At 32.3% G+C, this 12,317-nt stretch overlaps 1 protein-coding gene and 1 pseudogene across 2 annotated transcripts in view; one reads left to right on the top strand and one right to left on the bottom strand.

The window, feature by feature from the left end:
- Nucleotides 1–12,317, bottom strand: part of LOC145285880 (WD repeat-containing protein 5) — a 134,304-nt gene that overhangs the window by 33,565 nt on the left and 88,422 nt on the right. For both annotated transcript variants that reach the window (XM_080134342.1, XM_080134341.1), the window contains one exon: nucleotides 2,355–2,444. In XM_080134342.1, the coding sequence (XP_079990468.1) occupies nucleotides 2,355–2,444 (90 nt within the window). The remainder of the gene's footprint in view (nucleotides 1–2,354; nucleotides 2,445–12,317) is intronic.
- Nucleotides 9,170–9,380, top strand: LOC145286737 (U2 spliceosomal RNA; annotated as a pseudogene).

Below are 12,317 nucleotides of genomic sequence, written 5' to 3'. Positions count from 1 at the left end.
AATCCTTGTAAATGTTAATTTCACACTGTCTTATCTCACCTTCATTAAATAACAGAGCACATCCACTCTTAACCTGATAAAGATTTAGTATGTGATCATTGTGAGCAGATTTGGATATCCAATATCAGCTGTTTACTAAGTTAGTCAACCAAATATGTTGGTTTTACGTAAAATATCGGATATTCAGACCAATCTAATTGATTATAGTCAGCTAACAGACTTTGTAACTTCTAGCCTAGCGCTACTAGAAGCAGTGACAAGGCAAAGCAGTTCCTTCGCTTTTTTTCTCTCACGTTGTTATCTCCCCTGAGCATGTACTTCTTTTTTTTCTTTTAGGTTTTTCCAATGTTTTTTTTTTTTTTTTTTTTAATAACCATAGAAAAGTTTTTTTTCTGTCTTAAAGAATCTTTATAAAAATATTTTTTGCGCTTTTTTTTTAAAAAAAAAATTTATTGAAAACACTTAAAAATCTTTTTAAGTAATGGAACTATTTAATTAAGACTAATTGTGTTATTTTTATCTGTATAATCTTGTTTATTGTATACTTTTCGATAATATCCTTTTCTTGTATTTTATTTCAATAAATCGTTTCACAATAGAAATACTGAAGAACAATAGAAATGAAGGAAGTGATTTGTCTTGTCACTATTTTGGTAGTTCTATGCCAGAAGTTAGGAAGTACGTTAGCTGACTATAACCACCCAATCTTAATATTTTACTCTTTTACTCTATACACTGGTTAATAATAGATTTTGAAAAATAGTCATATTACTAAAGTGAAAGGTATCAATTACAAAATGCTGTAGGCAACCGTTAAATTAAGATGATACAATTTTAGCACCATTTGTTTTTGCTCCAATCTGAAAACTAGACAAGTATGAATAAATATTTCTTGGCCAAGCATTTGATTCAAAGACTTACTACCTGGCTTATATGCCTGAAAAGAAAATCCTGCCATTAATTAAAGTCTTGGACTTTTCTTTTAACTGTCAGGAGGTATAGAATACCTTATATGGTCGCCTTTTGATCTTTTTTCAATGATTTGGTTGTTTGGTTTTACAGCATATCAACCTCTTTCTTGTTAATTAATACCGAATACGTTCATTATAGTAAAGGTTTTTTTATGCTTCAAGTTGTTTATATCTTCAAATATTTATTCATGATGTTTAGTTTGGTTGTTTTAATGGAGAAAAATTGTTTTTGCTTTTGCCTTTGCAGAACATGATTGAGTTTTGCAAAGGGAAAGGAAAAAATACCTGGTGAATTTTAGGTCAGGATTGGTTGTTTTTGTTTTACAGCATATCAACCCTTTTCAGGTTATTTAATGCCGAATCCGGTGATTTTGAAGAAAATTTTTTTAATAGAATATATTTGTTTTTTGCAAGTCAGTTTCTTATTTAACCCATAGTTGGGACCCTATCAGGTACTACCACTCCGGGTCAGAGTGGACCTGGGAGCAATGGCAATTAAAGGGTGGCTCCACACTTCCCAGAGCCTGCAAGCTGGGGCCTCACTATCGGATATAGTTAAAGGTCATATCCATGACCTTTAGGTCAGGAAGCCGATATCTTCAGACAACCCGATCTGGTAGGATCAGACTACTTTGCTAAAAACTTTTTTATACACTTTCTTTGCATAGCCGGCATCTGGTAGTTATGAAACATGCCTAAACCACGTAAATCTCATTTTTTAATAACGTTTTTGATGAATTGGTCAATACTGAGCTTTTTGTTTGATCTATCTCCTAAGATACTTCAAGGATAGTTCTTATACATGTATTCTCAAAGTCACTGGGCTTCCTCTTTGGCTCTTAAACTTTCTTTCACTTGCATACATAGCAACAGGAACTACCAATGCATTGCAAAGTTTTAATTTCAGGTGTTGATATGTACTTTTTGCTCTCCAAAATATTTATTTTTTTTTTTTAGATGTCTAAATCGCTATTCCCATTTTTTTCTGATGTCAGATGAAGATTCAGTAACTACTGTGTCATTTCTCACAAAAAATTTCAAACCCAGAAGAAAAGTTTCTATTTATTAAAGACAGTGATAATTTGTTTGAGATGTGTGTCTATTTACCTATATGAAGTTTGCATGTGTGTGTGTGTGTGTGAAAGTAGGAGGTGAGGGGGAGGATGGAGGACAAGTTGGTTGAGGGGGGGGGGGACAGAGTAGGAGTCAAAAAGGTGGGGGGAGTTAGGGGAAAAGACAGTGGAGAAATAGAAGGGGGGATAGAGTCTGAAAAAGAGAGAAAATTATTGGGATCTTTGCAATGTCCAATATAAGGACAAAAAATAAAATGGATGCGTTTTGTTCACAAATATCACAAAACTGAGGAGGAAATATATTACTTACTGAACCAGAAACAATCAAGTTTGACTGAGGGTTGAAATTACAGCAGAAAACATAGTTACTGTGTCCTTTTAAAGTTTTCATACATTTCCCCTGCAATTGAAAAAAAAACAAAAACAAAATAAAAAAAACAAAAAAAAAAAAAACGTTAATATCATGTGCATTTTTTGTTTGTTTAAAATACTAGAAACATATTCCAAATAGAGATATTTAATATTTTGTAACTGTAACACAATTCAATTTTAAGGTTACAATTAGTGATTTACTACATAATTTTATATAAAAACTAGCCTGAGTGTTTGGAGGTGTGTGTTGAGAAAAAAAAAGTGATAGTAGGTAGGCAGGCTCGAACCTGCACTGCGAAGGAGGAAAAGACCGGGGAAAAAAAAAGAATGTGACGCGTTTGATGCTGTTGAATCCATCACCAAACCAGAAGTGACGTAGGTTTAAATTAAGGCCAGACAATCGAAAAGAGGGAATGAATTTTGAAAATATCAGCGAAAAAAGCGACTCCTCCTTGTAGAAAAGTGCCCAGTTAAGAGTAAAGTAATTTTTTTGGCTAATATTTCGATATCTGTCGTCTGAATGGTCGAGCTTCAAAATGATACCGATCTCGTGAAAATCTATTGCCTCTGTCAAAAGTTTTATGCAGACATACAAACAGACAGGTGAGATTTATATTATGACTAGCGGGGGTTACCCGGCAATGCCCGGGTGTTCTGAGATGTGTGTGGCTTTGGGTAAATCAAAACTCCGGGGGGTTTAAAATAATAAAAAAAAAGTTTTGGTAGGTGAGTATGAGGATTGAACCCGAACCCTTGAGGCAAAGTTGGAAATTAAAGTGTGAAAAAAAATTGTGTGACGTTAACCACTGGGCCACAGAGACATACAATGGAAACATGTTTGAATTTATTTATTTAAGTATTGACAGGTGGCCGCAATAAAAGTTAACTCTGCTGCTTCTATTTGACCTAATTAATGAGGTCAAATAGAAGTCACGCAGTTAACTTGGGTTTGTTTACCCAACTTTTACTGGGTTTTTTTCCCAACAGATGATTGATTAGCAATTGTCTGATATAAGAGGAGTTTGGCCCCACATTGATCAAAGCTGATTGCTTTTGGACATTTCCTGCGCGATGCCGAGAACGAACGGTTTGAATTTAGTTTCACTTTATTTATATTAAAAAGCAGGACAAACAGAGGACAGAGCGAAATAGCGCGAATCTCATAAAAATCAACATAAATAAATGTAGAGGCGACCCGCGTTCTCAAATCCTACATATTATTATCTAGGGGCTATATAAACAGTTGTAAGTGATCGTAACGACCCCGGGAGCATGTGCGAAAGAAGCCTTTGCGAGACATACACAAAATGGTCACACATTTTGCCTTTTATATATATAGACAGTCAAGCCAACAACCTTTCTAGACAGTTTTTTAGTCAACAAAAATAAACCAGTTAATAGTTTCATCCTATTATAAATTTTCGTACTGTCTGAAATGAAGCTTCTGGCCCCGCGGATGTTTTAGTGATATTTATGTCCATGTTTTGTGTATGAAAACGCAAAAAAAAATAACGATTTACTAAACAATGTTTTATTTACTTGATATTTTTCTGGTATTCACCGGAAATTATTATCTCCCTTAGTTACTTTGATTTACTGTGTGTGCATTGTGTGTGTGACACGGTTTGTCTCAGCCTACAGGCAATCCACCCAGGCAAGTTAGGTATCGAAATGAAGCTTATGACCCAGCGGATGTTTTAGTGATATTTATATCCATGTTTGGTGTATGGAAATGCAAAAAATAACGATTTACTAAACAACATTTTATTTACTGGATACTTTTCCGGAATTCACCGAAAGTTATTATCTCCCTTAGTAAGTTCGATTTAGTGTGTGTGTGTGTGTGTGTGTGTGTGTGTGTGTGTGTGTGTGTGTGTGTGTGAGTGAGTGAGTGAGAGAGAGAGACAGGCAGTTCGAAATGAAGCTTATGACCCAGCGGATGTTTTAGTGATATTTATATCCATCTTTGGTGTATGGAAATGAAAAAAATATGCAAAAGAATAACGATTTACTAAACGTTTTATTTACTGGATATTTTTCCGGTACAAGGACTCAAGTTTGCCCAGCTGGGCAAACATAAGTGCTTGTTATAATAAAAATTTAAACATACATTAGAGATAAATATGGTAACTGTTAATCACAGTTGCAAGTGGTCTGATGTTGGGTCTTGGATATCAGTATGAAAATACTTGCAACATCTAGTAACGGTAAGGAGCTGTGATACGACAAAACGGATGTCTGTGGATAAGTATAAATTTAAATGAGAATTCCAAAGGTTTTTCATTTTATCACTAAAGTTGAGTTTTGTTTTTTCTCGCTGACGTTGACATTAAAAGCCCACATTTTCTATTTGAAACTTATTGAAAACTTAATTTTACTAAGTCATAAATATACATGCAACTTCATGAAAATGAACTAATTTGCATCTTCTATTATATAAAGGAAAGATGTCTATGTTCGTGTGTGTGTGTTTGTATGTCTGCTAAAAACTTTTGTCAGCTGAAAACTGGTACCATCTGAAAGAGCAATGCCTCGGATGCATAATATGTAAAAATTAGAAAAAAAAGATTAATTCTATGGCAGTCAACTGAATCACTTTTTGGAAGTGGGTGGTTGGGGGGGGGTCCTTTTTAGAGTCGCTGTTTTCACAAGCCAGCATGTGCATCAAACTAAAACTGTTTAAAACGCTTTATTTGCAACCACGTGATGTCATAAGCATTTGTGGATGTGTGGGCAAACTTTTTACCTTCTTTTCCCTCCTTTGCGTTTCATGTTTGAGTCCAGCTGTTATAGTCCATTTTTTTTTTTTCCTTTATGGTCGCATGGGCACTCCCTGCTATTTTAATTGAAAGTAAAGTTGCTTATTTATTTTTTATTTTATGGAGAGGGGGGGGGGTGAGTTTATTTTTTCTCCCCAGTACACAGGCAACAAAAAATGCTCAATATCTGGAGAACAGTTTCTTTTCATATCCCTTCTGCCGAAATATCTGGTGGGGAGGTTGTCAAATACTTCTTTTTTTGGGTGATTACATTTTTGTGTTTTTATTTGTTCTTTTAATTTTGAAATTATCGGGGGTGGGGGGTATCGATGAAAGTGCTTAATATCCTCTAAATAGCAGATGTGTCTAAACTGAACTTCATGTCGACCTGAGCAACTCTGGGTACCACTGCTAGTATCTCTTTTGAAAAATGAGTGTTAATTACTTATTCATTTTTTATGGTTTCTTATAAGATGATTTGTTAACTATTAGGCTGAATTCTATTTATGCATAGTTTCTATATTCTGCATAATTGCCTGGAATTTAAGATGAAAACGTTCTAGCATACAAATATATGTATGTATATATATCTAAAAGTGATCTTGAATGTGTGTGTGCAGAAAGTCTCTACCAAACTCCTCTGAATATTTGGTCTCCAAAGTTGAAATTTGATACATAGGGTATTTGGACCAGTAGCACATTTTTGGTTTGATTTTAAACCAGCAAAAATTGCTGCTAAGGAGGTCAAAATTGAAAACAAAACAGGAGTAGTCGACTAAACCTGTTTACATGCACAAATCTACATTAATTTTTGAATTATTGATATGCGCATGAGTGAAGCTCAGATGTTAAGCAATGAGGTTGTAGAGTTGTAGGTTTTGGTTTCAATTCTAAGTTATGGCCCGAAAGTTTTTTCTTTTTTTTTTACTTTTGATATCACAACTATATATTAGGTACAATATAATAATCAATAGAGAATTGGCTCTATAATAACAAATATATAATCTGTATGAATTAAAATATATTTAAGCATATTTTATGACCGGGCAACACTGGGCGGCCTGCTAGTATAGTACAGACAAAAGACATCTATTTGAACGCCTAATTTGCATAACCATTTCTTAATCAGTTTATATGTTTAGTGTTATTTAGTTGTAACTTTACTGCCAAATGTTTTTAATATCAACATTGACTCCGTTCAGTCTCGAAAGACAATGGACACAACTTGTAAGAGTAGCTTCATGCATAATTATAAGGTAAGGGTTGTGCAATCTCTAACCACAATTCTGAATCGGCACTGCTCAAATCCAACGACAAAGAGAAGTCCAGGATGACTGGAAACAATGTTGAGATAAGCGAAGAGCATATACAGCTCCTGGAATTCCTAAATGGTCACCCATTTTAGTACTGACCAGGTTCAACGTTGCTTAACTTCCATGATCTAGCGAGAACCAGCATGCCAACGTGATTATGTGTGCTGATATCAACAGTAATAAAAGTGATTTAATTATAAAAAATAGGGAACATTAAAAACCTTTTAGATTTTTTTTTGTATTGAATGACGAAATCCTCTTTTGAACATTTCCATCTCCAACCATCAATTGACTACGAATAACAGTTTATTGTACATGGTAAATTACCTCCAAAAAATTGACTATTAACCAATGCTTGGTTAAGCATTAATTAATTTTGAAATTGTCAGCCAGCTTCATGACTAAATAGAATATTGTTATTTCGTCAGTCTGCATGAAATTGTCAATCATTTAAAAAACTTGCTGGACGCATTCTAAGAACTTAGTGGCCTTATTATAAATTTGTATAAAAATTACCAAAATGTTAATGTTTATGTATTTATATAAATAAATTTGAAAGTTTTAGTTTTGTATTCACAAGAAATTTATGAAAGATTTATTTAAAATTTTGGTTTCAAGTATTTCAAGCAACCAACTCTTCACAGCTAGTTTATGAATAAAAAGAAAAAGATTATGAAATCTGATAATTCTACAGAAACGATCACATGTAACCAAAAAATGTAATTTTGAATTTTCTTTTTTTATTATGAAAATTTGAAAAAAAAAAAAAAAAATCTAAATGACAATGAAATAACTTTAGGTAAATTCTTTAGGTAAATTCTGAGCAAACGTGTATAAAGTGGAATTGAATTTTAGCAGAATCTATCTGGTTGTTACAAATTCCTCCTAAATTAAAATACATAAAAATCTTTCATGTACACACCTTTCATGGGTTAGAAAAATCATATTCCAAAAATCACGTAAATTTATTAAGCAGATTTTGTTTTATGCAGAAAATCATTTACGATTTTTAGCGATTAATATTAGATTGGTGCAAAAATAATGTCGTTTTTGACATGAAATTGAATTAAAAAAAAAAAAAAAAAAGATAATGACATTTTTGCATCAACCCAATAGTAAATCATAGCTCTAACAAGGCTGATTTTGATTTCTATTTCTGGAGAGATTGTTAAGCGGGGAGGTAACCAGTGATGAATTTTACAATGTGTGAGAGAGACCGAGAGAGAAACTCCATCCTTACTCCCTCATAAAATTGGATTTTCTGGAAAAAATTTGATAAATTTACATAATTTTTGGAAAATTATTATTATTATTATTTTTTTTTTAAATCCATGATCGGTACATAGATCATAATGATTTTTCTGTATTTTTATTTTTTAATGTAGGAGGAATTCTGGACAAACATCAATATTTCTTACAGTATGATTTTTTCAACACCATCAAATTTATATACGCGTTTGTACACGCTATAAATGCACATGCAAATTAGATAGCTAAATAAGTTTCTTTTACTTCCATATAAGAATACTACAAAATAATACTTCTAAATAAGTATAATACAGAGGTAGAGATAGTAAGAAGATTTTTATACTAAAAATCTTTTTTTTTTAATCTGATTTCTACAGGCCTATTTTGTTAGCTTATTTTTAGTCGCGTGCAAGCAACTCTATAAGTCACACCGTCGGTCAGTCGGTCTGTCCATAACACTTTTGTGCTTGGCCTTTTTGTTTAAGATCAAAGGTCTGTTGTTAATAGATGCTGTTCTTAGCTTTTCTTGACCTTTTGGCTAAGATCATATGTTAAAATATATTCCAATTGTACATATGTTTTCTCCAATTGTACATATGTTTTCTTTTATTCTAAACGCTGGGGATATATTAGTTAGATTAGAATCCACAGAGTGAATGAGGTATTGTGGTAAATGTTGCCAGTCAAGAGTGAGACTTCAAAGTCCATCTTATCAATTGTCAATAGTCACAAAGACCCTGAACCCTCCCCTCCCCAATTTCTTATAGGGCCTTGTGCCTAATTTTGTTGTGTGTTATTTTTGTTTTTATGATTTTATTATTGTAAACTCATTTTTTGACATCAATAAAATAAATAAATAAGATCATATGTTAAAAAAAAAAAAAAAAAAGAAATAAATAAAAAAAAAGAAAAATGCTCACACAACATACAGATACCTTTTTCAAAAATTGTAAATATGTTTTCTTTTATTCCAAATACTGGGGAATCATTAGCTAGATTAGGATCCACAAAGTGAATGAGGTATTATGGTAAATGTTGTAAGAGTAAGACTCCAAAGTCTTCATTTCTTACATTTGTTACTCTAGTCACAAAGACCCTGTACCCTTCCTCAATTTCTTATAGGGCTTTCTGCCTAATTTTGTTGTTTATAATTTTTGTTTTTTCAATTTTATAATTCTAATTTCATTTTTTGCCGACAATAAAATATATATATATACAAGATCAAAGTGTAGTATCTGTTCCAGCAGATATTACAAGCAAAGACCATATGTGGGGGCAACCCCACATATGAGACCTTGGTCAATATAGGGGCAACCCTTCATACCAATTGTCACTATCCAGCTCCCCTACTCCCTGGGGAATTGATCCCCATTTCCCCTTCACATTAAAAATCAGTCTTGTGCCTAATTTACTCGGTGGGGGAGCAAATAAATACCCTTTTCTTGGCCTTTTCGCCAAGATCAAAGTGTAGTATCTGTTCTTAATAGATGCTGCACTTACATTTGTAACTTTTCCTTGGCAGTGGAAAGGGAAACCCTTACATACTAAGGCATTTTTAGTCGCATGTAAGTCGCTCCATCGGTCGGTCTGTAACACATTTACATTTTATTTTATTTTTTAAGCAAGAGGTATGGAGTAACATTTTTGTCCCCCGATTTATCAGAGAGGGACCTATGTTTTCAATGGGTCCGTCTGTCCGTTAGTCTGGATGATTGATGGATAACCGTCCATTAGTTTTTCCAGAAATTTTTATTTAAGTCATTTCAGCCAATTTTTAGTTTATCTTTAAGAATTTCATGTCAATCCTACATTCACGCATTCATTCATTACACTAGAGTATGTGACTAATGGCTATCGGCCTTGTTTTCATAGATAAGTCTTTGAAAAAAATTGATAATCTGCATTACAAATGTTTCAAAATTCAATCAAGTATTAAGGTTGACTTGTATAGAATATATATCACCATCAACTTGGGTCAATAGTTTAAACTTTGGAGTCTAATATCATAGTTGCATATATTAATGGAAACAAAATCTTATAGAAATTCAACCTTCTATTATGTACATCTCAGCCGTCTGTATGTGTGTTTGTATATCTGCTAAAAACTTTTGTCATCTGCATCGAAGCGGCACGAAGTGGTACCATTAGAAAGTTGGTTGGTTGTTTTTGTTTTACGACATATCAACCCTTCTCAGGTTATTTAATGCCGAATCCAATGATTTTGAAGAAAATTTTTTTAATAGAATATATCTGTTTTTTTTTTTTTCAAGTGTTTCTATTCAACCCACAATTGGGACCCTAATAAGTACTACCACTCCGGGTCAGAGTGGACCTGGGAGCAATGGCAATTAAAGGGTGGCTCCACACTTCCCAATGCCTGCAAGTTGGGGCCTCACCACTGGATATAGTTTAAAGTCATATCCAGGCAGGACCCCATTAGAAAGAGTGATCTCTAAGACGCATAATATTGGAAAAAAAAAATCGGCAATTATTTCATGTTGAAAAAGGTTTTGTTTGAAGAAAGGGGGGGGGGCTGTAAATTGTGCATGCACAAAGTCGATTCAATATTTGATTTTAAAAAGCTATATTAGCAACATCATAACATCTGTTTAGTCGTGGCCCAAGCGATAACATGTTCACTTACAAACTTCACTTTTGCGAGTTTGCGTCTCCATGCAACATGATTTTTTTTTTTTTTTTTTTTTTTTTTTTGCTTACAAAATTTTGCTTTTACTTCTGGCTAATGGCATCCAAATCCTGCCTTTTTAAATTAACTGTATTTTATGACCCCCCCCCCCTTTTAGCTTTTTATGAGGGGGGAGTGAAAATAGTAAAACATTATATATTATGGGAGGATAAAGAGAGAAGCATTGTACAGCAGGTCCCAAAGGTAGACACCATGTCCAACACAAAAATGACAGCAGTTAGTATTTAATTTCTCTCAGAGGCAAGTACAAAGCTTTTAACATTGAAAGGATTTTTTTTTTTTCTTTTTTAAATTAATATTAGAAGATGAATATTCTCTTGCTCGGTTACACAAAATAGGCTGTATTCCTCACACATTCTAATGTTTTACTTAACTGTAATTTTAAACAGTAGTTAAGAGAGAACTCATAGTTTTAAGTTGAACTAGGAAGGCTTTAAAAACTTACTATCATAATGGTCAATGATCATACAATAACCACAAAAAAAAAAAAAGATTCAATAATTTCAACAAAATTTAGAATATAAACGATTCAAATTTTTTAAATATTGAACTGATCAGATTCATATAGATTTCTCTTCTAATGATAAACCTGAAGTAATTAACACACTAACACACATTTTTTAGTTAGGCAGCTAACGTACTGCCTAACTTCTGGTGTAGCACTATCAGAAGTTGTAATAAGGCAAATCAGTTCTTTAACTTTTATTGTTATTCAGTATTTCTATTGTGAAGAGATTTATTGAAAGAAAATATAAGAAAAGGACATGATCAAAAACTATACATTAAAATTAATAAGATTATACAGATAAAATAACAATTAGTCTTGATTAAATAGTTCATTACTTAAAAGATTTTTGAAAGTGTTTTTAATAATTCTATAAAAAAAAAAAAAAGGGGCACAAATAGTGTTTTTAATAATTCTTGAAAATAATAAAAAAAATATAACTAATTTCAATAATTCTTGATTAAAATAAGACTGATAAAGCTTTTCAATAATTATAAAAACAAAAAATAAAAATAAAAACGTGATAAAGAATACATGCACAGGGGAGACATAGACACGAGAGAAAAAAAAAGCGAAGGAACCGATTTGCCGTGTCACCGCTTCTGGTAGCACTATGTCAAGTTAGAAAGTATGTTAGTTGACTATAACCCATTTTTTTTTTCATCTTCTATTATATATCATATTCTTTTTCATTATATTGAAATATTTTTAATGTTGGCACATAGATGTTTGCAAAACAAACAATGATGGCACATTTTGGCAGGAGAATTAGACACCAAATTATGATTGCCAGCCTAAACATCTTGAAGAAATGTACAAAATGATACAAGGTGCAATTTTGACATTTTCACCGTTTATATAAAGATCTATTTCAACAGTTAGAATATTGAATCTTTGTAAAATGATTCATAGTACATTAGAGATTAAACTAGATTTTTCTTTAAATAAATCAGTAATAAAAAAATTCTGAATTGGAACATAAAAACAGACAAACACAATTTTCTACTTGCAGAAACAAGATGGCTACCACTGATTATTTTACTCACAACCAATATTTAGAGCAACATAAAATGTTTATACTTTCATTAAACATTTTAACTCAAATAGCTTATACAAAGTAAGTGAAGCAAAATTGTTTTTGACTGATTTTCCAACTGTATATCCCTTAAAATAATTTGTGCCACAATTTGAGTTGGAAAAATTAAGTTCTTGTAAGTTAGACATGTTTTTCATTTTTTAAAAATGCTGTGGATAACTTAAAAGAAAAGAAAAAAAGAAAGAAAAAAGAAAATACTTTCAAAATGAATCAACTAGAGGAAAGTCATAAAAAAATGAACAGCTGGAAAATTATGAAAATGTAAGGAAAGAG

Source organism: Euprymna scolopes, chromosome 10 (genome assembly GCF_053919585.1).
Source record: "Euprymna scolopes isolate OS-2025 chromosome 10, ASM5391958v1, whole genome shotgun sequence".
NCBI lineage: Eukaryota > Metazoa > Mollusca > Cephalopoda > Sepiida > Sepiolidae > Euprymna > Euprymna scolopes.
This window is presented reverse-complemented; position numbering and strand designations above follow the sequence as displayed.